Genomic DNA, 24,822 nt, shown 5'->3' with positions numbered 1-24,822 from the left:
CACTCTCCCTCCAGCCTTCCCTGTGGGATGGGGAGGAGAATCAGAAGAAAGGGTAAAACCTGTGGGTTAAGAACAGTTTAATAACTGAAATTAAGTCAAATGCAGTAATAATGACAATAATAATAATCTTCATGAAAAGGGAGATAAAAAAGAGAGTGGAATAAAACCCAAGAAAAGCAGTGATGCACAACACAACTGCTCACTCCCCTGTCCACTGCTCAGCCCCTCCTGTCCACCTCTTCCCAGTTTATGTGCTAAGATGCTTTATGCTATGGAATGTCCCTTTGGCTAGCTGGGGTCAGCTCTCCTGGCCATGCTCCCTCTCAGCTCCTTGTGCACCTGCTCTCTAGCAGAGCATGGGAAACCAAAAACTCCTTGACCAGTAAGCACTGCTCGGCAACAACCAAAACATCAGTGTGTTTCAACGTTAATCTCATCCTAAATTCAAATACACAGCACTCTACCACCTAGTAAAAATAAAATTAACTCTATCCCAGCCAAAACCAGGACACACTGAGATCCCACCAGAACGAACTGATACTCAGGACCAAATTTGCAAGTCTCACTCATGCAGTCACATATGGCTTTCAGAAAGCATTCAAAAAATAGGACAAGATCAAGTGATTTTAAAAGTTTTATAGGTTTTATAAAAACATTATACATTACAAAAATGTATCGATTAAACCTTACAAAGCACTTAAAATGTGTAACATCCTTTAAAATTAAGATTATAATTTTTTTCAATAGGTACAGGTAGAAGTTTATATCAAAACTTGATCAAGTAAAAGACAACCCCTAACTTTCATACTTATGTAATCAGAAGAATATACAGCTGTCAGAAATATGAATGTGTTTAGAGACTTCTTGTCTATAAAAATAGAAGAGAGATACTGTAAATATCTCACCTGAAGACTCAAAAAGTTTTAAACATACCAAGACTCTTAAAATCAGAGAAAGTATCAATCTATTTTTCCAAGAATTCCAGCTCAGAAGAATGATGCAAGTTTACAAGGAAGAAGAAAAAAAAGACTGAGTGGAAAAATACCCCTGAGATAAGTCAGAACATTAGTATTTTTTTTCTACTTGCTTGTTTCTTTGGCTTTTGTTACTTTTATGATATCACATAGGTTTGAAAGGAAATTGGTCCAGTCATAGGTTTTAACAATTACATTATCATAACATAGGTAATTTTTCTGACACAATACAAGCAATAAAGAAACCCCAAAATAAAACACAGCATAAGTTGCTCTTTTTCTTCATCCTCTTCTGATTTCTGGCCCCATCCCTCTATTTTTTTTAAAAAAAATTAATTCTAAACTTAGATTGTTAAGAGGATGAAGTAGCCATCTGGAGCAATTTTTCAAATTATCGTTTCCCATGTCTTCCTTTTCTCCTTGAGATTTTTTTATGGGCAAGTTCTTCAAAAGCCATAATTTCATCTTCCACTTCATTTTCCAAGTCTTTATCGTGCACCGAGCCTATATTAAAAACAATAAATTAATGAAGAATGGGAAACCCCAACACCTTTTTCTCTTATGACAAGCTGTGCCATTGCTATTTGATATGTCATCAATACACCTTCATATGTGCATAATCATGTTTAAGATGTATTTTGCTTAATACAACAATGTGCTTAAGACCTCAGCAATGAAGCAGCAACTGCTAAGCCACTTGCTGCACTATTAATTAATTTTCACACTGAGAGTCTGTTTCAATTGTTATTTCCTTTGACTTTTCTGAAGTTCATCTCATCTCTCTCTCAAGATTCAGTTTCACCAGACACTGTATCTCCTTGCTGACCTCCAAGACAGACTATAAGGTTGCTTTTGAAACTACAAGAACACCTCAGGTCCTACTAACTATCTGCTGGAACAGGAAGAGGAATCACAAGGCTTTATCTCAACCAATTTTTCTAAAATTGAGCTGCTTTAATGCTTTACATAGAGTCCATTTTATAAGTCTAATCACTTCCTATTGCTGCCTATTTCTGCAAGTGTTGCAATCCCACCACCTAAATATATGTTTAAACATGAACATTCAGGGAGGCACAATGAAGTCTTACACTTGCCCTCAGAGATCTGTGATGCAATAGACTGCATCAATGTATGCTAATTTTTGTATGAAACCATGAGCAATGGAAGTGAAATAAAAGAAACAAGCATCCTTTATCAGGCTGGGATCCATGGAGAGCCAGGGAGAAGGCTTGCCTCCACTCTGGACACCCTGCAACCAGCTGCTCTGTTTTGAAGAGCCACTGAGAAAGGCCTGGTTATCTCATGTTTTCCAGAGTGTTCCTGTGGGAGTGCCTCTCAAAGGCCAGTGAATACCCACAATGCTGCTGAGTGGGAGACTGAAGTGATGCTTAGAGACCACTACTGAACAGTAGTGGGCACAGAAAGCCATATTTTAAAATATACCTTCTTCTGTTATCCTGTGAGAGTCCATTTGCTTCAGCCACTTACGAGCGTCATCAATGGTGTAAACCAACTTGTTGGCATGTGTGGTTATTACTTCTTCAGCTGAAATGGAGCACAATTAACATTCTGTGAGAACACTTAGCTGAGAAATGGACAGCAGCTAAAAATCAAGCACAAAATGAAGTTACACAAGGCTATGTGGGATGACAATGCTGCAAACCCAGAAGTCATGGTCACCAATGATCTCAATTCACTAATGTGGATGAAGATGATGTATATATTACTCCCCATTCCAACCAACATTACTAGCATTATCAGAGCAGAAGTTCTACATCCTTGTAATTTTTGAATTACATCCGAACCCAGAAAACATTCTACTTTATTTTTGGGTTATAAAGTTCCTGACTTTCCTTATCTCTCTGAAATTATACAAATCAAAGTAAAACACAGACCTACAATGATGCAGCCTTTGCTGAACTGCACCATTAAGAACCTGAAAAATGTCTGTTATAAAGAGAGAGAAAAGTAGTCTCAGAGACAAATAATTTCTCTATATATATTTTCACTGAGTAGAAGAACAAGGTATAAGTCATCAAGCAATTGTCATAACGAAATCACTATTACCTAAAGCCTACTATATCCATCAGTACTATAGTTCACTGAGCAGGAAGCCAAGTAAACAATAAACTAAACTTCAAGGACCAAGTAAAGATAAATCTTACATGTGAAGAGCACAACCTAACATTTAGTTACAAATTTAACGTATTTCACTGATCAGAGCTGATGAACATATCAAATACTACAGTTTTTCACTACTGTCAGACATCAAAGGCAAAATGACAACTTGACAGGATTGGTGGATTTCTTCCACTGAAGCCAGTAACAATGTTAGGATTTAAGTTGTCACTTTCCCAAAGCAAGTATACTAAACAATTATGCTTCTAAGCCACTCATTCACTAATTCAATTTTGCTTGAGAAATTCAACATAGCTTAATGTTTTAAGCATATAAGGGAAAAAAAATCTAGCATCAAAATATGTATCTCAAGCACCACAATTTACCAAACTTTTTAATACCAGTGTTGCCTTTGAGTACCTGACACACCACAGATTTGTGATTAAGTATCCACTTTTGTTCAGCCCTAGCAAAATTACAAGTTCAAGGGCAGAATAATCAGAGATAGCCTTAGTCAAAGACTACAAGCACTCCTACCCTGCATATCCAAATTACTATGTCTAGCAGAAATAAACTGGAAACAGTAGAAACAATAGAAAAATTGGTGAAGATGACCTATCAGAAAAACTGAAAAGATGCTGTAAAACTGTGTAAAACTGTAAGTTCAGAGAACACCATATATCTGACCATGTGGTTAAAAGTCACTTTACTATCTATAAAAATTCACTGCTATTCACTTTACCTGTACTATGTAATTTATTAAGTTGGAAGAGTTTAGAATATATTCTCAGTATTTCCAGCTCTCTCAGCACTTCTTTTCCTTGGCTACCTGAAATACCTTTCTCTGGACCACATTAAGACTTTCAAATGGAGCTTTACCAGGTCTAGCGGTTTGGCCAAAAAATGACAAATTTCTTAAAGAAAACTAGAAAGGTCCTACCTTTAGCCCAGGCTTTTTTCTCATAGATTTCCTCTATTGCATCTGAAATTTTTTTAATATTCTCTTTGATTTTCCTCTGGCGTAAGTTGGAACCTTCTTTATATGCTAAATGGTCTCGGGTGTAATCCCTTTCTGTAATGGCCTCCACTACTTCCAGTCCATCGTGTATTATTGGATCTATCTTTCTTCTGAAAAACTCAGCGTAGTGTCTGTAGGCAGCATGGTTATTTTTGTGTTCTTCTGTGTTTCTGTGCTCCATGTAGGCCTCACTGGCCACAGAAATTGCATTTCCTTCTGCATGCAACTTTTCTTCCCCACTGCTCTCTGTTGGTGTCAGAGGTTCAGAAGTGTCTGCCTCCATGCTCTCTGAGCGGCTGAAATAGTTCTCAGAGCTTTGGATGAATCTGACACCACAGAGATCACACTGGGTTTGGTCAATATCTGCTCTTTTGAATATCTCTGATAAAAATTCCTCTTCTTTCATTGTAACGGGATGAACTCTGGAGCGGGCCTTCCTTTTCCACTTGACATACAGGGAAATGAAGTGGAACACACGATACAGCTGGCGTTGAGCAGATGCTTTCTGCTCTTGCTTCTGTTGCTTGCTGAGTGCAATGACTTCCAGGGGATCCTTTTGGTCCTCTAAGCAATGAACCCCTTCAAATTCCTCTTTCAGCTCATCAGCATATTCTGTTTCATCCAAAGAAGTTATAAATCTGTCCAGGTTTACACGTTCATACTGGATGCCCCGTATGGGGGGATGCCCCTGAGTGTAGGCAGCGTCCCATTTCCAGTGGCAGTCAACCAAGTGCTCCTCATCTCGCTCTGTCAGCAGCTCTTGCAGGCCTGCAGCAACTTCTCTCACATGTGCAGCATGAGCCACTTGTTCCACGACCCTCAGCAATCTTTCAGGTACTTTTGAGGGAGTGTCTTTTCTCATTAATTCCAGCATCAGCTTGATTTCAGGAAAGAGGTGGAGTAAGAGGGATTTATCTTTAGAACTCTGCACCTGGTCAGCATTCAGTAGCATCACTAAGCACAGCACTACTGTCCGCTCAGCCTCCCCTGAAGTTACGCAGTCGGGATCGCTGAATGCATCCAGGAGGACATTGAACCTTCCATGAACACCACACAAGACTTCTGCTAGATAACAGAGATGAGATCTGAAATAGTACACAGCTGAATTTGTGTCCTTTGGTCTATACTCCTGTATAATAGAAAATGTGTCTTTCAGTTCTTTGTAATGGTCCTTGCGTCTGAACAGAAACTCCCAGTAATGAAGGAGGGCAATGTAACTCTTTGGAAGACAGAGAGTAATGTTCTTGGAGAGACGCATCAGGACAGCACAGCACAGAATATACTGGAATTCAAGCAACATCACCGTATTTCCTATGCTTGGAATCAGGTACCTTGTGCATTTCTTGATCAGGACATTCATGAAACGGAAAAAAAATCTTTTACAGTTCTCCGGGTTCTTATGAACATAGAATTGCTCAAGTGAATTTTCAAGAAGCCGAATGAAGCACAAGTGTGTTCTTCCTGTGTTTTCAACATTTTTGTCAGGTAGCAACATACCATGTCTGCCCTCTATTCCTTTGGTCTTTTCTCCTTTATTGTTTGGGTAACTTTTTGCCTTTGCCAAAGCAAACATTAGCTCTTTGTTATAATTATCCTCTTCTTTAAAAAGAAGTTTCTCAAATTCTTCAGGATATCCTGAAGATAAGATAAGGACCTTCATGGCACTTAGCCATAAGTCAGTTGATTCTCTTCTGGCTGCAATGTCTTCATTATTAAACTTGTATGTGATGTACTTCCTCAACATCTCTCTACAAGGTTTGGAAATAACACTACTGAATTGCAGTATTTCTTTGCATGCCCTTGGGTTCTCAGACAGTACTCTCAAATGAAAATGATTAGGAAAAAATATTCCTAGGAGGGCTTTACATGATGCATATTTGTCAGAAGTCAAAATGTCCTCAAAGCTTTTGCACTGACTCAGTAGCTGTTCAGGGAAAGTGTATGTGGCTTCCAACAACAGTCCATTTATTGCCACCAGATGCATTTTACATTGAAATATTGTCTTTGCTTCATGACGCAACAAGGGCTTGTGATAACCCTCACAGGTTTTATTTTCACAGTTCAATCCAGCAATGAACTTCATACAAATATCAGGGTACTTCCTGCTCAGTAACTCACGGGTGATGAAGCACAACCTGCTTAACAGGTGCTGCTTCAAAGCTGATTTTACTTTCTCTGTGCTTATGGTGAAATCACCTTTTGTCTTCCTCTCTTTTAGACTTGGCTTGTCTAATAAAAACTTGAGAATGGGTTCAGCTTCATTTTGAGACACCTGGCAACTGTCACCTGTTGGGACAATCCCAAAATAGGCAAAGCATAACTTCACCATATCCTTCTCTGCATTGGTGGCTGCTTTCTTCAGGCCACTAACAAGACTCAGAAGAGCCTTTAAGCCACGTGCTGCCATGAAGAGGATGTTCTGGCTAGGGGTGCTGCAGCGGCATAATGCAAAGAGAGCTTCGACTGCACCAGCGGAATGATTCAGAGACAGGAACTTGCAGTACGCGTTGCTCAGCTTCAAGAAGTCTCCTTTCAGAGTTCCCTGCAAAAACACAGCCTCAGCAACGCCAGACTTCTGCCCAGTTTGTTCACAAAGCTCAAGGGCTTCTCTTAGGATGCTCTCCACGTTCCCCAGGTGTAAATCTGAACCGCGACTCAGCCTGGCACGGGCTTCAGCAAGCAAACACGATGCGCGAAACTCTTTTACAGCCGTGAGGTTGGCTGCTTCCAGAGCAAACCCGTGCTGTCTCATTAACTTTGCAGCCTCCTCCTGGCGATCCTTCCTTTTCAGTAAGTCTGCTGCTTGGTGCAAACATCCACGAGACTTCAGAAACTCAAGCTGATCCTCTATATCAAGCTTTGAGAGGGCCTGCATCATTTCCTCAGTCCTGCTCATACTCAGGTACTTTGCAGCTGCTTCCAAATACAACTGATTTGCTGTACAGGAGAGTTTGGAAGCCATTCGTCCTTTTGCATTCAACATGTCTTCATATCTGAAATAAGAGATATATCAATTTACTGCCACAGATGACAAATCTAGACAAAAAAAGGGCTGTAATAAAAACAAACAAACAAACAAACCAACACCAACATTAAACAAATAGTTTCCACTAGAAGCCCTTCCTTCAAAAAAGCCAACTGCTTCATGTGATATGCCTGTCAGGCAAAAGAGGATCACATCATCTTAAAAGATCTACACAACGAAATTAATTACAACATGAGGCTGTCAGAATCAAGATTATTAGAACTTTTGGTACAAACAAGGTCACAAGGTTTACAGCATTAGCGAAGCATTCTCCCCACTGTTAAATCAATGTACAAATAATTTTAACACATTTTATCTATTATTCTTCTACTATTCTTCTATTTATTAAAAGAAGTATTAATTTCAGTGAATTCTCCACACATTGATAATATGCAATATTCTGTAAAATTTACTTAAACTTGTCACTGTAGAGAGAATTCTTTCAAGCCTGCTGTATGTATCTGCATATACTCTGTAGCTTGTGGAGTGTCTGAGCAAAATGCCTGGTTGCATCTTTCATAACATTAATTATTAATGGCTGATGTAAAATTATTGAGGTATCCCCAAGCCAGTGTTGTGAAATATTCTCTCCTGCATGTTGAGAATGAGTAACTTTTTCCTGTTGGATGAGTAAATTATCATTAGCTTTCCATTATCATCTTTCTCATGATAAACATGGCAGTGCAGATTTTTTGTGTCTATGCTGATAAATTTCCATGAATGTTTTGTGGGGGGATGATTTAAAAACTTTTTCGTTGGTAAAGTGACTTTAATGCTTGAACTTTTTAATTGAACAATCTCTACATATTAAGGAAGCTTTAATCATTCAAAAAAGCAGTCACCATTACTAAAGGTACATCACAAAGGATTTATGTAAAGTCAGTAGACAAAACCCTTCTGAAATTTTTGCAGTGAACCAGCTGCATTCTATGGAATTTGGAAATGCAAAAGAGAATTATATTCCAATACCATCTTGCAGGACATACCTTTCAACTGCCTTTGCTGCTTCTTCATAGAGTTCTTCCTGACAATACATTTTAATGGCCAGATCAAACTCCTCGATTAGTTCATAACATTCAGATGCTTCCTTGTAGCACTGGCTTTTCTGATAGTAAACTGCAGCATCTTTCATCTGCAATGCAGAAGTCAATAATGAAACTGAAGTGCTTTAAACAGTTAAAACTACATGAATGGAATAAATCTTGTAATTCCATCATATCTCATAAAGAAGTACACTTTAATAAAATGTAATTAAGTATCTGAATAAAATCAAATACATATTAAAGCAACCATCACTAAAACTGAAGAGATTGTTTAAAAAAAACTTCAAAATATTTGTTCTGAAAAACTAGAGTATAAAATGAAAGGTATTATATAAGATCTTCAAAATAATTTTACCCAGCCAGCTTTGCCTGCTGTTAGAAAACACTACACATGCTTCTCCTGATTTACAGATTTCTCAGAATGAACAGTACTAAATTAAAGCAGTTATGGATGCAGAATGAGAAACCTAACATATCCTAAAACTTCAAATATTTGGGAACAGTCACGTTACATTCTTTTAGTGGAAAAACACTGAAAATAAAAATCTTACATATTGTTAGCACACTACTTCAACCTTTCCAAATTTTAAGATTCTGTTTAGATGGTTGTTATCAATGAAGTTTCAGTAACATCAGAGAACTGAATGAAGCAACAGTTCAAGTTTCATGACATCAGTCATTTACTAATTTTTGACTGCAAATGACTGATAATGACATTTGAGAAAAGCCAAAGATATAAAGCCAGCCTGCACAATTGCATCATTCTCCACTTCATTCCTCTTCTGCCTATTCTCTGACAAATGATTCCTTTTGAATAGCCCAGATTAAAGAGCTTGTTCAGTTTAGCTATTTACCATGACACAAAGAGATACTATTACTTTCTGAGTAATATGAGAGGAAAAAAAGCTGTAGGAAAAGGAAAGTGATACGTTATTTAATACCTTTCCTAATTTTTTACACAATTCTGCACAAAGACGGAACTCCTTTGATTGAATCAGACATTTTAGTGATAGTTTTGGCTCTCCACATTCCAAGTAAGTTTTAGCCAATGTCATATATTCCATCTGTTTTTCCCTGTGGAAAGAAGTAAAGAGAAAATTACTACTGACATCCAAATTAAGTTTAGCATTACTATTAACATCCAAATCACATGAGCTGTCACTGAATCCAACCAACACTGACAACACACATTATTCTTTATACATTACCTGATTACAATTAATTATATTTTGGGCTGGCACTTCTCTGTCCAGAAGTCTGTTCCAAAATATGACAGCTCTGGCAGTCAAAAGATTCTTCTGAGTTTTTTTTTTAACTAATGTATAGTACTGTGATTTTGTACTGCTTTCCTTTTCTTAGCCTGCTCTCTCCTTTCTGCTGTTTAGCACCAAAGTCATTAGAGACACAAGCAAATGTGCTCTCTGCCTTTGTTTTGTATGACTAAACAATCCCAGCCTTCCTGGTATCGCTGCAGCATGATCTAGATTGAATTCACAATTCTCAAGCCTGGAGAATCAGAACTGTACAGAGCATTTCATACAGAACACACGAAAATCTTATTTAAGCTTACACTAGCATTAATTCCACTTTTTTTTTTTAAAAAAAAAATATTCAGCTTTGGCAGCTTCTTTATTACACATGTTCTATAAACTTAACAGATCCTAATACACCAAATTCCTTCTCCTCAAATTTTATACAGCTGACAAACACAGTGAACTCAGAAAGTTTTATCAGTCCCATCAACAATTTCTCTATAATCATGAAATTTTTGGAGAATCTTATACTTCTAACCAGGGCCACTCATGTAAAGCAGGTAATTAAAAAAGATAAAATCTCAACTAACTCCAGTGATAGCATTTCCTAGATCTTCCCTCTTCTCCCTTTCGTGCCAGCTTCCTCTGATCTAGTCATTCCTTTCCCATTCTGCTACCATTGCTAGCTTCTGGTCTCCCCAGAATGAGCAGGAACTGATTCACATAGGTCTAGATCCTTCTCCATTAAGTTTTTTCCTGTCTTATTTGATATGAGTCCCAAGGAGTTTCCAAGCCTCTTCAGGAAATTGCAAACTCTCTCCCCTGTCAAATTCTAGAGCTATTTTACGCAGCTGAAATCATGAACTAAATGATTCATCTCAAAATCTGTTCCTTTAAAATTGTCCTTTGGTTCAGATCTGGTTCTGCTTATTTAGTTTAAACTGAGTGTAAAACTAATTTTACTCCAAAGCTCACTTTTTGATAGCAGCTTTTCTTCCCCAATGCACACCACCATTCCTTCTCCTTTGTTGAGTGAATATTCAGGGTGATTAACTGAAGTTGAGCACTGCTGATAGCATATCAGATATACATATCAGATAGATCTCCTATCTATATCTTAGGATGTAAAGCCTCTTGACACAATGCAAATCCTGTTGCTTTTCTCTCACACAACCAGTAAGCCTTTGCAAGGGCCAATTTCATTTGGACAGCCCTGCCACTACTCCCCAGAGGGAGAAGTGCCCCGGATCCTATAGCACTAGACCTTACAGTTTCTTAAATATCTTTTGCCAACCACAAACACAGAAAGACACCCCTCCTGCACTGTTCTCTGACAGCTCTGGTCCAGTCCCACAGCTGTGGTGTGAATCTCACCCTCTGCACCCCCGAGGGGTCTGGCTCTGCAGAGTGACACTTGCTCAGCTGCACTGACACCTACCTTGGGCTGCTTTTCTTTGCGCGCACTTTGAGAACAGCGTCGTGTGTCAGGGCCAGTTTTGACTTCTCAGCTGCTCCTCCCTTTTGGTAACATTTGGCAGCCACCTGGGGTGAAATCACACACAGCATTCACAGATGTGCATCCAGCCCATGGCTTATCACATAAAAGCAATACTTAATTTTACAATCACTGGAATGGAAAGCAGAAAGACTGGCAGGGCGCCTGGAAAAAGGAAAAGGTAAAACACTGTGGTATATTTTTAGGAAAAAAAGAAAAGCTTTAAAGTCAGTCCACATGTGACTACCAAAATTAGAATATTAATTACAATATTGTACATGGAAGTAGTGAAAGCAGAATTCCTGGTAAGCTGAAAGAACAAATAGCATATGCAATTTGAATGATAGCCTAAAACAACTGGTAAGTGACCAGGCATCTACAACATATAACTAAAAGTGAAGAAGACCAATGTGTGCAAAGTGAAATTGAAAAGAAAGGAACATTTACTCAGTGCTTTTATCATGCCAGGCTTTTTCTGTGAAAACTGAATAGAAACACCAGGAATTACCATGCTCCTAGCAAGGCTTGCTTCATTATCACACTGCTTATTCTGCAACACCATGATTTCTTTATTCTATCCATTAATTTAGTGTTGCTTCTGTTTGGAAATCGCACACTGCAAGCCACTCTTAGAACTGCCTAAGTCACCAGATAATGTTATCTTAAGGTAGCACTGATTGGTAAAGATCAGGGTTATAAAGAAAACAAATTTGGAGATAATATAGCTAATACATTTCAGATTTCAAGATTATTTTTTTTAAGCTGTGTGGGTTTTTTATCTAAACTCTCTTCTGTCCATTTGGAAAATTGCCTTTTATTTTCAAGGGGAGATAAAGACTATCTGTATAGTGGCCGCTGATTATTTTGGATTTTTGTCTTTTATAAATATTTACATTCCCTTCAAATAATTTTATGTTGTTACTTGCAAAACACAAAAGCTTGCCCTCTTGCCATGATCAAAAAAGTGTCTAAAGTTTTATTTCATAGAATCACAGAGCATTTCAAATTGAAAGGGACTTAAAAGGATAATAGAGGCCAACTTACTGCTCCCTGCAGGACTACCTAAAACAACCCTACACAACTAAGGATGTTAACCAGATGCTTCTTGAACTTGAACTCATGGCTTAATGCCATGGCCACTTTCCTGGGGTGCCTGTGGCAGACTACCTTCTCAGTGAGAAGCCCTTTCCTATGTCCAGTCTGATCTTCTGATCCAACTTCATTGCATTTCCCCATGTCCTATGGGGTAATGGTAACCAGAAAGAGGAAATCAGGAGCTCCCCTTGAGGAAGTTGTAAACTGTGATGAGGTTACCCCTCAGCCATGTCTTCTCCAGGCTGAACAGGACAAGCCACTTCAGCTGCTCTTCTTAAGACCTGCCCTCTAGAGCTGCCTGTGGCAATGGCAGCGGGGTTGGGACTGGATGGGGCTTGGGGTCTCTTCAAAACCAAACCATTCGATGATTCTATGACTTTTCATCATCTTGGTCACCTTCCTCTGGGCACACTAATAGTCTGATGCCCTTATATTCTGGTGCCCAAAACTGCACAAGGTACTCCAAGTGAGTCTGCACCAGCACAGAGCAGAGCAGGACAATCACTTCCTTTGACTGGCTCACAATGCTGTATTTGATGTACCCAGGGCATTGTTTGCCTTTTTGATTGTTGGGGCATATCCAGGGTCAAAGGTTTGCAGGACTTTTTTTCTGCAGCCAACAACTTGAAACTCAGTTACTTTGTGGTCACTGTGACCAAGACACAAACCCCCACTTTACTCACAAATGCATCTCTGTTTACAAATAACAAATTTAGGAGGTCACTTTCCTTAGCAAGCTCCTCTAGTACCTGAACCCACAAATTATCTTCACATGCTCCAGAAATTTCCTGGACCTGTTTGTGTCCACTGTATGATTTTCTTAGTTGATGTCTGGGAAGTTAAAATCACCCATAAGGACAATACCATTTGATCCAGAGATATCCCTTATCTCCCTTTAGAATATTTCATTGATGTTGTCATCCTGGCTGAGATTTGCTTCAATCCCATTAACTATCATCCCATATCTGGACATATCCCATATCTGTATTAAGTAGGAAGCTAGGAAACAAAAGACTGTAAAATCTCTATGTTCTTTAAACAGAAAGGGAATGAAACCATCATTTTCCTACCTGAATTAGTACACTTCCAAGAAATGCTTTCATTTCTTTGCAGTATGTGCAATGATGCTGTCAAGAACATGGTTTAGATTCACACATATCAGTCAATTCTGATTGATGCTAATAATTGTTTTTCCAACTGTCTTTCATTCGTATGCATTAAACTGTAATTTCCCCCATGGGACTGCAAGTTTATGGGCAGTGAATTTAAGATTACAAACAAAAGGCTTGCTCTCTCTGCTCACTTCTTGTAAGTTATTTACAAGCAGACACACAGCTACAAACCACAAACTAAGGCAAACTGCTACAGAACAACTGAAGGTTTACAGATGGTTTTATAGATACAGAGAAAAGAAAAGGTTTCAGAATAAGCAAGAATCCTTATTTCAGATAAACATATGTTCCTACCTCCCAGAACTGGTGTTTGGCATAGTAGTCTCCCTGTGCAATCCATTCTTCTGGAGTTGAAGTTTTAGCAAACATGCTGTCATCTAAGTCTACAAGGGCAGGGGTGACCATTTTATGTTAGAATGGATAAACCACAGAAACCACTTATCATGTACCAATACTAAGCATTATCTCATACTGTTCTGAGCTCTGTGTTTGTGGTTGCTCCAGTAATGGTAACTATGAGTCAAGTGTGCTAACACTGTTGTGTCAAGCTACCAGCGTGAATACAGAAACCCCCAGAGTTTGGCTGGAGACTGGGCTGGTAAGTGGCTGAAACTGCATTAACACAGCAGAAAATCTGACTACAAATTGACCACTTTAAGCCATAAATATCTGCAGCCATCAGGGTCCATTGAGCTCTCTCCACAGTAACTGGCTGAGCAGCAATAACCTGATCTCCCTTTATGTCAGAACACCTCTTAAGGTCACCCCTCGTGGCTGAGGGATCCCTTACTCAACACCAGACATCAATGGGCTGGTAAATGACATTTTTGCATGTGTGTAATATTTAAGACAGGTATAGAAAGCTTATGTAAAAAGTAGAGTATTGACCATCAATCCATCCATACTTAATGAATATTTACATCTCTGAATTTACTGGTTAGAACTCAATAAACTATTTACAAGATCAGATCTGTCTGAGGGATCACTGATTCTTCTCCTGTGACAGCAAGAAACCTTAAACTAGCAAATTAGCAATAAACTTTAATATATGCAACCGATCTTTAGAGACAAAGAATTAAAAGCCACTGAAATAAGTGGAAATTTGCAATGGCAGCTGTCAATGCACACAGTTAGAAGGACCAAGGCATTTAACCTTCTTTATTACACAGCCTAAAAGCAAGAAAACATGAGTTTTGACTGTTTGAGTCTTTTGAGAAAGTTTTAGGACAACATTACCTTTCTTTTCATCTGTTTTGACAACCTTAACAAATTTCCTTTTGATGAAATACTTAAAAGCTGGAGCCCGTTTATCACGGTCTTCATCAAAGATCCAAAGATTGACTCTGGCTCTTGTAATTGCAGTATACAATTGCTTGAGTTCTCCATTCAGCATCTGAGGCAGAGCAAAAAAATTAAATTAAATAAATTAAATGCCAGATGAGCTAAATTGTTAGAAAGAACCATAATTTGCAGTTATAACAAAACAGAGAATTTATACAGAATGAATAACAAGTAAGAAAGTGCTTTTAAGTACTTTAGAAAGCAAGTCTAAATATTAAAGATGGGATTTCAATTACATAAGCCATTGTCCAGCTAACTTACAAGCAACTACTACTACAAATCAGCTGCAGGTATGACAGGGTACTTTCCTTCTAATCACATATAATTATTGATTTCCCATACAATCCTGAAAATATCTGAATCACCAGATTCTAAGCAACTTCCTTAATTTCAAGGTAGTGACACCAATCGAAAATAGATTCTAAGAATAATGAATATTGACAAGCTGAATTGCTAGTTGCTTTAATCACAGTTGTTCTGTAAATATACCTGAAAGTCTATGACACAGTTTTTGTTCTCTAATCAAATTACACTTGCAAACAGTCTCCCAGCTTTTAAAATCAGTATTATATGACGTTACATTAACATTATATTATATTAACCTTCTATTTTATTTTATTATACAAATGTGAACAACTATAAAAGATAAAGCAACCTTGATAAACATGGAACTAACACAGGATTAAAGGATTTAAGAAATTTCCCTACCTTTAAGATTAAAGAATTTAACTTGTGCTTCCTACTCCCAATGTTACAAAAAGCTCACCTTGTACATTTCTACATTAAATGGAGTCCTTTCCTGCATACCAGTGGCATCCTCTAATGGCACTTCAATTAGCAAGTTGCTTCCCACTTGCACATCTGGATCAGGATTGTAAGAAGAAATTATCTTCCATTCTTTGCTAGCCTGAAATATCAAGAGAATAAGGTTTATTCATATGTATTAACCATTATTGCCTACATACACACATGGTTGTATGGTGTGACCTATCATCCCTACAAGGGAAGAAGGCTCAGAGGAGAAGACTGGGGAAGGAAATTATCTCAGGGAAGAAAGTAAAGAATAATAAGCAATTTTCAACAAGAAAGCTGAACTTCATCTCAACACAGCCTTTGCCTGAGATACTTGTCTGTAGCAGGTGGTCATGAAGGCATATAAACAACTTTCCCCTAAAACAGCTAGCACAGAGTTACACCTTCCTGAGCTGCCCAGGCAAAAGCAAAGATGTACCTCAGCCCAACAGACTGCAGGAAGTATGAGGAGCAAACAAAGCACACCTTTAAAAATGCAGCTGGCTTGATCTGGCTACAAGCTGCACATTACTACATATTACTATTCAGGGACTGGGGATGGCCAGCATCATGATGGTGAAGCTAATGGGAATATATACATATATATATATATATATATATATATATAGGGAGCAGTAATGAGAGTCACATCTGTATTGCAATTCCAGTGTATATTGTCATTGTTACACTATGCTTGCCTTGGGATTTCAGGATCCTGCTGTATCACTCTTCTAGATCCAAATCATATGCAATGCTCAATATATCAAATAAGTAATTTGATATTAAACATAAAAACTTCCTTGGGTGGTCTACATCTTTTCAGCTAAACACCCTTACAGTGATCCCTCTGTGGAGGAGATCAGGTTACCTCCCCCATGGAGGAGGGTCAAGTTTTAGTCCTAAGGATGAGGATTCTCCTCCAATAACCTCCAATTAATCTCCAATACCACACCAGGCAAACTCAGTGAGTGGGGGAGTGCTGACTGCTGGGCCAGGCAGCTCCCTGCCAGTTTGGGGCAGGATAAAAGGTAAATGGTGGTGGGATAACACTCACAAGCTGCAATTTGTCATACTAAAATCTAGTATCTAAGACACATTTGAGAGATCTTGGCCTGCAGTTAGGATGGGCAGCCAATAAGTCTCCTTGACTCTACAAGGCTGACAAGCTCAGTGAGCTGGACCCACACATATCCCATGCTGGCATATATTCTCATCCTCAGTATTCCCAGAAAAGATCTGGCTGGTCATTCATGTGATGAATGTATTAAGCTTTGTGTTGAACACCAGTAACTGCTAGTGCTGGTCTCAGCCAGGGGGTGGAATGGCACCTGCCAACACCTCCTCTTGTAAGAACACTCAGAGGTGAGCAAAAAAACCCACTCATAAGGAAAGTCTTAAAAAGCGTGGTCAGAAAATATTGGACTCCAACACAGAGACATGTGAAAGATGTCTATAAATACGCACAGACACTCCTAACTATAAGTTAAGTGTGGCAGCAGATCAGTGCTGTGCACTCTCATGCCATGTAGGAAATGCCAGCTCCTGATCACACCACTCTGCAGGTTCCTGATCCCCTGCAAAATGAATAACCTTAAAATCGTGACTATATTCTAAGTTCATTTTTCCCTTTTGGTATTTAATTAAAATGTGATTAAATATTGCCAAGTTTCTGGCACAAAATAAAAAATATTCACAAATAAGGCTGAAACAACATTTTTACAATTTATATATTTCTGAGCTTCGAGCAACACAAAACAAGTTAACTGTCTTCCCACAGGGGAAAAAAAAACAGGAAATCTTTCCTGCAAAATGTATTTTGAAGTTAAGATTTCAAATGAAGACATTCCCAAGCCTCTAAGTCATAGATTGTAACATGACAACCAGCTAAAGGTATCAGTCTGGTCAAGAGCTTGCTGTGTTTTGGGGGCTTGGCATTTTTGCTTTCTAGATTTTTCATTCCCATCTGCTTCCTGAACCAAGACTCTTCTTAAATGTCATTTTCAAGACAAATGAAAAGAAAACCCAACACTTTACAAAGTGCACACAGCCACACTGCTGTGCTTACAGCAGTCCACAGATACAGCTTTTCTAAATTAGAAAACCTCAGGGTGAACTGCTTTCTTGCCTGCTTGTTTAGCTGCTCAAATCAACTCAATTACTCATGACTCACAGGAACACGGAAGAATTGTATGAAAACAGTTCTCCAGGCCTGACATACATTAGTCTAAGCTAAAATGCTCTACACAACTCAACACTGCTAAACTGATTCTGCTAAATTCTGATAAATGCCTTGTTGTTTTTCTGATTACAACCTGCATCACCAGAAACAAATCAACTTTGAGAAATCTACCATGACAGTCAGTATTTACTTCAAGCTCCTTCCTTCTGCCCTTATCACATAACATTCACTAATCTCTGTGAAGAGCCAGCAGTAAGCTTCCCTCAGATTTCTTGTGTTTTTCATCTGCTGAAAACCACATGAGACACTGTTTTGAGGGGTAAAGGCAGAGGACATCTGTAACAGGGTTGTTCACACTGAATGTTTAATCACAGAGTAATTCAGGCATGGGTACATGGAGTGTCTGCAGGCATGTTCAGTAAGGAATACCTGGAATACTTGTCCAGCTGGGGTCAGAGGAGTCATCTTGGTGTACAGCAGAAAAGAGCATGTGTGTGTGTGTGTGCAATGTTGTACATATTACCCCTAGACTCTCCCTTAAATTTTAACAGGAAACCTGAAGGAGAAAGCAGCACTTAAGGAAACACGTTCCCAATTCATAAACCTACAACCTCTGTTCTCTACTGTGATGAAACCACTCATCTTCAGAGAAAAGAGGGAATCCTTTCCCAGCTGAACTACCAATTAGACCACAAGTAAGTCTGACTTTAGAGAAAATGCAGAAAATGGATAAATTTTATATAAATATAAATTAAATACCTCTGAATCTGTGAAAAAGTTGTAAAGGAGGACATCATCAAATTCCAAGCCCTTTGCTTCATAAATTGTCAGTACAAGTGCCAAACTAAGTTCCTCAGGTATCTTCTCCTTTGCAGTTTCATTTGCCACTAATACCACCTGCCACAAAATACATTTAAAAAAAATATTAGAAAGCAAAAAAGGGGAAAAAAAGGTAACAGCTGCATAAAGAAAGACAAACATGATGATAATAAAAGAGCCTTCTAAAAACTAGACATTTCACAGAGACATTTCAGCATACTCCACAAAAAAGGTCACAAAGCTGCCACTAGAAGACTGACAAATGCGTGGTATGTGTAGACAATTTTAGATCTGGTGTAAGAAAATTTGGAGATAGAAAGGAACAGGTCAGACAATACCTCACACAATACCTCACACCAAAAAAAGAACAGAAAGAACCAGACATATTAAAAAGAAACAGAAACCAACACAATAAAGGTTTCCAAGTTTGAAATGCCTAATTTATCAGTGAGACAAGGGCTTAAAAAAGAAAGCTGTGGGCAGTTCACACAAGACTATTATTTAGCAACAGAGCTGGCAGAATCTGCAAAAAGCCTAAAAAAAGCAAACCTGATGTGCTCCAAATTCTATGGGTTGTGTTTTCCTTTTGTTGCCCCTCAGCAGAATTGCTAGGTCACTAACACTGCAGGACTCCAAGACTGTAGGTTTTGGCCCATCAAAGAGACCACGGTCCTGAGGAAGGCGATCAAAAGATTCTGGAAAATAATGCTGGAGCAAATCAACCACTCCAGATGCTAAACGGAGAATACCTGCAAAAAGCAGAATACAGGTTTCAAACCTCAACCTGAAGACCTTGCAAACACACTTTTAAAAGGTTCTGTTAGAAACCTGGAATCAAGAAATATAATGACAAAAACACTAGTCAGGGAAGGCTGAAGCTGTAAGCCTCTATTTATATTTCTGCCAATTTGAGTGGATGTCATTCTCGGGCCCCTAAAGATCAGAAAACATGCTACAACAGCTTGGCAGCATTCTCACATAATAAAGATCACAATGAGAAATAAGTAAGAAAAGCAGAAACAGCACACCAATGCCCCAAAATCTAGTGCTTTGGGGATAGGACAACAGAAATGGGAATGACCATTTCTTAAATTTTGCCCCAAACACAGCCAAAGCACCCAATAAGCATAAGAGTTCAAAAAATTAAAATTTTAAAAACATAAATTTTTGGTTTTCCAGTTGGCATGCCAAGAAACAGAACTGACATATTAGAAAAATATGTCCATCTGATCTTTTCAAAAAAACAGGCCACATAGAGACTGGCTTTGAATTGGCCAGCAGAAAACTTCAATTAAGTGACATCTGAAGAGCACAGGCTCAGACCATAAATAAATTTGTTACTCTACCTGAATGGGACCTGTAGTTCTGGTACAACTGATATATCCTTTTCGGTTTCCTAACACGCTGCTTCTTGTTCACAGAGCTCTTGCTTGCGTAATGAAACAGTGACCTCAGGTCACTAAAACGAAAAGCAACTCCTTTCATTATGCTCTGGGCAGTGTCACCGGTTAGAAACATGGCATTAGGGTCATTGATGCATTTCATTAACAGGGCTAGCTCAGCTTGCGTGAAATCCTGTATCTCGTCGCCATAAAACTCATGGATGGACCACGGCAGCTCCCTGAGCTTTGAAAGTCTTTGAGATAAATTATACAGCAAATCTTCTTCATCAAAGTAACCCCTCTGTGATCGTATCTGCTGATAAAGACAGAAGAGGCGATAGATCTCACTCCTGTCTTCCGTGAAGTTTGGTGATCTCTTTCGGCCTAGCTTTTTGTACTGTTCCTCAGTAAGCTTGCCCCCGAAGCAACTCAGTGCCTCAAAAGAGCCTTTCAGAAATGATTTTATTTCTTTCCAAACCAGTGCTGGATTGTACAAGCTTTTACCTTTTATCATTTTTGGCCATATTTCATTTGCAAATACACTGAAAGTCACGAAAGTCCAAGGATCATTTTCCTTAGAGCACGCATCTGCAGCTCCTCCATCATCACCATGTTCTGCTTCAAGATTACCTTCTTCATCCTCATCCTGCCAGTTTGGTACAACCAAGTCTTCCTGAGGACTCCAACCAACAATTACTCTTTTAAGACTTCCGTCTTCATTTCTTGGAAAAAATGGGTCGGGCATGGACGCATCTAGTAACAGCAACAGCTGCTTGGAGGTGACAAACAGTGGAAAATTTTCATCTTTAATGTCTTGTAGCCTGTGAATATTTGGGTCCAGAGGCTTGAAGTGACTGGTCACCTTGGAAGACTTGCTAAGTTCAATGAAATTCTTCTGAACTTCTCGGCACAAGACGGGATTTTTTGTTACGAAGATCTGGTGCAGGTGCTCCAGCCTGTTTGATGCTTCTGCACTACATGTTTGGTCTTCTTCATGGTCACCACATGAATTCATTTCTGCACCAGCTGTGTCCACAAGAACCTCTTCATCCTCGCTGTCCTGGTTTTGCTTATCACTCACCTGCTCCTCACTCGAATCATCACTCTCGTGTTCTAGTTCACTCTCTTCCTTCCCTGAACCAGCTTTTTCAACCTCACTGCACTGTCTCTGCTGCCATGTCTGCCTCTCCAACAGAGGTCCATCTGCCAAGGTGGATTTTTCCCAGTAAGAATAGAATTTCTTCCAAAGCCTATACAAGCAGCAAGTTGTCTTCCCTGTCCCACTCCGCCCAATTAAAATGATTGGCTCCATAGGCTTTGGATTGAGAGCAATCACCGCGTACTCCAACTCCCCAACTCGGAAAGGGTACTCAATGGAAGACTGCACATCATTTATAATGTTAAGTGCCATGTTAGTACTGAAGCTGTGAAATTTCATTATATTGTATTCCAATTCTGCTGCACTAGCTGGAGGGAAGTACTCAGGCATGGTATGCTCTTTTGATTTTTCTGCCTCCATGTCTTCAACATAACAACGTGGAATACGCCTCTGTGTTGTCACACTGTGGTTCTGATGTCCTTTGATTATACCCTTGAGCTTTTTCCTCAAAATGCAGGATAGGCCACGGTTGTAAGAAGTGCATATATTTTCTAAGGCTCGGTTCAGCTTGCAGTGGTCAAGAACAATGGCCCAAATTCTAATTATTTCTGTGTAAACTCTACCTGATTTTTCTGAACAACTTTTTGTCTGTTCTGTCTCCATGATCTTTTCTGGACTCTCACTGCAACGAGGAGAAAAGTCAATGGCAAGTTCCCATAGCATTCTTGCACCTTTGCCCAGTTTGGCTTCATACAGTTGGATATCAGCTTTCAAGTGTTTTAGTGGCTTCTGGAGGCCCCTAGACCATTCCCCATTGCCCAGCCTCTTAATTGTCATTATGGTTTTAGCTTTCAGATAATGAGGCACAGCTTTACTGCTCAAAGTCTTTAGCGTTTCAGGAGTGCACTCTATTTCCCAAGTCATGTTATCAAACTCCAGCACATACGCCTCAATATCCAGACTCTTCCCCTTTTCTTCCTCTAGTTCTTCCTTCTCTCCATTAGGCAGGGCCATACTAAATTCCTCTTTTCCCTTCTTTTTCTCCCAGTCATTCCCTTTTCTTTCAGGATGAGCTATGCTTCCACAAGGTTGCAAGGAACTTCTTTCCTCTTCCGAGTTAGTCTGGGCTGAAGATGGCTTTTGCATCAGAGGATGATCCTTTTTCAGGGTGTCGCTCACTTTCAGTTGCTGAATTAAAGCTGTGATTGCCTGCACTAGACTTTCCTGCAGTGTTAAGGGGCTGTTCATTCCTTCTGTTTCCTGCTTTTCCAACTGACCCTTTTTTGTTTTTATGGAACACGGGGGTTTTAACTCGTTATGCACTGCGTTGCCAGATGGTGCCTTCAGTGAGAGCCCAGAAGAAGAACGCCCAGTGCTCTTTGACTGTGAAATCTCAGAGGCTGGAATGGGTTTAGATGTTTTAACCAACTGCCCTGCTCTGTCTTGGCGGTGCCTCTTCTTTTCCTGTGCAGCATTATTCCAGGCTTCTAGCAGTGGATCTCTCTTTTTAATTCTATGCATCACATCTTTCCCTGATTTGTTTTTTATGTTAAAGTTAATGTCAAATTTTGCCAGTAACTCCGTTATTCTCTTAGTCTGCTTTGAAAATCCTCTCTGGAAAACAATATGCATCACTGTATTTCCATTGTCATCTTGTATGTTTGGATTAAGATATGGAAAGTCAGATGGTCTTGAAGCAAAGAGGTCAAGTAGATAATTCAGAATGTTTAAACCAGTGCTATCTGAAAGCAGGAGAACAAACAGAAAATAAACTAACTTGCTTTACAAGTCTTCATTGTATTCCAACAATTTCAATACTTTTTTTTTCTGCTGCTAGTAAATTAAAATCAGTTGTTTTAAAAAGAAAAATAAAATCTACATTTCATGTATATAAAACATGCTTACGTCAAACAGCTCAAAACTGAGCTTTCCCAAGTTTCAGGGAAAAGGCAGCAAAGCTTTAGAAATTCCTAGTGCTGCAATTATTACCATAGCATCAGTCAATTTAATTTCTTTTTTTAACCTCTGGGTACAGACAGGTTTGCTCATTTTCCAACATCAGCCCTGACTGCTACCCAAGGGACACTGGTCGCCTGTCATCCAGACAAGCAGCAGCTCAAGGTAGTGCTCTGGGGTCATTTGGTTCACTGTAATAAGGCACCCAGAAGCAGTCTGCTGCAGATAACTTTGCTTCACTAAAATAACCTGCAGGAAATCCCAATTGTTTCCTGATATTTGAGGTCCCTGGAGCAACTTCCTTCAAAATAAGATTAGTTACCTCCCTGGGGGGAAAAAATACATTTATATTCTACAGCTTTCTGGATTTCATCCAGATAATAGATGTGATTTAAATGAGACAATATATGTGAAACATTTCTTTTCTAGCTGTAAAACAGTGACACGTCAAAATCACTGTAAAGAAATTGCACATCAAAAACTTTACTCACTGAAAAATACTTCAGAGAACATATTGTCACAGGACTTCTTAATCTTTTGATTTAAAATGACAAGTGGCATTACCTTTTAATCTCTTAAAGCCACTCAACGAAATGTTTGTGCTTCAAAAATGAATAAATTCAGTATTCTGAATAATTTTAATCCTTCAACTCAAAAATGCATTCTTTTCTTAACTTCAAATCAAATGTGATTTGGGAGCTTAATTTCACAGTTTATCCTAACTTTTTGTATTTTTATGTAAGTCCTACAGTTCTTTCACTCCCTTCTCCCCTGAACAGAACTTTACTTGATTTATGACTGAAAAAACCTGATAAACAGATTTCAGATGCCACTGCAGGCTTTCCTTCAAAGCCTGCTGCCATTGCTGCAACTTTACCCTTGTTTCTTCCAGTATACATCCAGTTTACTTCATTCCCACCTAGCACTCATTTCACAGGGCTTCAGAGAGGAGCCTTCCTTGACTGCCCCATGTCACCTGAGCTGCCATTACCTCTCCTCACAGTCCCAGCCAGCACAGCCACTAAACAGAACACATCATCTTAACAAACTGGTGCGTGTCCTCTGCCCTGCAGACTTTGGGGGCTGAGTGAGACACAGTCACAAATCCTGATCCACTGTCTCTGCAGCAGCAGAACCGGCAGGTAAGGAATGGGGATGTTTTCAGCAGCAAAAGCCTTACCTTTATTATTTAAAGAGATGAAAACTGCAGCATGCAAAGCAGTATCTCCTTGTGTAACAGAGAGGTTTCGAGGGTCTGCGCCTTTGGTCAGCAGCAAATATGCCAGTTCAAAATTATTCTTTCCGAGGCATATTTTCAGTGGTATTTCAGAGCTGGCTCCAATACCATCAGGCAGAGCTGGTGTGAAGGACAGGAAAATATTAGGGTTTAAATCTAATACACCAATCTGCTAACTACAGAAAGCTCTGAACAGATGCAGTCAGATGCTGATTGCCAGGCAGGTGACAGGGGTGGTTTTTGCCAGCTTTTTACATGTAACTTTTAAAACACTTTTTGACTAAGAATATCTTCATCATTTCTCCTTGTCTCCCATTAAGCTGAGCAACCAGTCCCTTTGCTGTGACAGGAAGACATAAAGGCCAGAACATATCTTCTCCAAGTCAGTCAGTCACTGACTGACATAAGAGGCCTCCTTCCTCTCCTGGCATTCAAAAGGTTTCAGCAGTACCATATGTCCATAACTTATAGCTAGCATCAAGCTGTAAGATTAAATGAAATATGCCAAAGGGACCCTAGGAATAAGCTCATACAAAACAAGTATGATGATGTCTACACTAGTTAAAAACAGAAAGACATCTGGTCATTCCTTTGAAATCAATGAAGTAGTCCATTCCCTGTAGCATAACAGCAGACTGAACTCAAAGATTGTGGCTTAAACTTTATACCAGGACAATATTTTGGCTGAAGACAGAGAAATTAAGGCCCAAGAGAAACTACAAGTGCAGGAGCAACGACAGTCCTTGGCCTTTTACTAACCCTAGCAGATAAATTTCATTTGATAAACATCTTCCACCCATGTAGCCTTACTAGCTTCTCCATGT

At 39.1% G+C, this 24,822-nt stretch overlaps 1 protein-coding gene across 2 annotated transcripts in view; it reads right to left on the bottom strand.

The window, feature by feature from the left end:
* Positions 1-621: 621 nt before the first annotated feature.
* Positions 622-24,822, bottom strand: part of TRANK1 (tetratricopeptide repeat and ankyrin repeat containing 1) — a 49,518-nt gene continuing 25,317 nt past the window's right edge. For both annotated transcript variants that reach the window (XM_015618833.2, XM_015618835.3), the window contains exons 12-24: positions 23,942-24,118; positions 19,671-22,547; positions 18,874-19,073; positions 18,265-18,402; positions 15,301-15,441; positions 14,430-14,586; positions 13,488-13,576; positions 10,870-10,973; positions 9,120-9,252; positions 8,122-8,267; positions 4,033-7,103; positions 2,418-2,519; positions 622-1,478 (exon numbers count right to left, since the gene is read on the bottom strand). In XM_015618833.2, the coding sequence (XP_015474319.1) occupies positions 1,366-1,478; positions 2,418-2,519; positions 4,033-7,103; positions 8,122-8,267; positions 9,120-9,252; positions 10,870-10,973; positions 13,488-13,576; positions 14,430-14,586; positions 15,301-15,441; positions 18,265-18,402; positions 18,874-19,073; positions 19,671-22,547; positions 23,942-24,118 (7,448 nt within the window). In that variant the 3' untranslated portion in view covers positions 622-1,365. The remainder of the gene's footprint in view (positions 1,479-2,417; positions 2,520-4,032; positions 7,104-8,121; positions 8,268-9,119; positions 9,253-10,869; positions 10,974-13,487; positions 13,577-14,429; positions 14,587-15,300; positions 15,442-18,264; positions 18,403-18,873; positions 19,074-19,670; positions 22,548-23,941; positions 24,119-24,822) is intronic.

This window comes from Parus major, chromosome 2, assembly GCF_001522545.3.
Source record: "Parus major isolate Abel chromosome 2, Parus_major1.1, whole genome shotgun sequence".
Classification (NCBI taxonomy): Eukaryota; Metazoa; Chordata; class Aves; order Passeriformes; family Paridae; genus Parus; species Parus major.
Note: the sequence above shows the minus strand (reverse complement) of the source record. Positions and strands in the feature narration are given on the sequence as shown.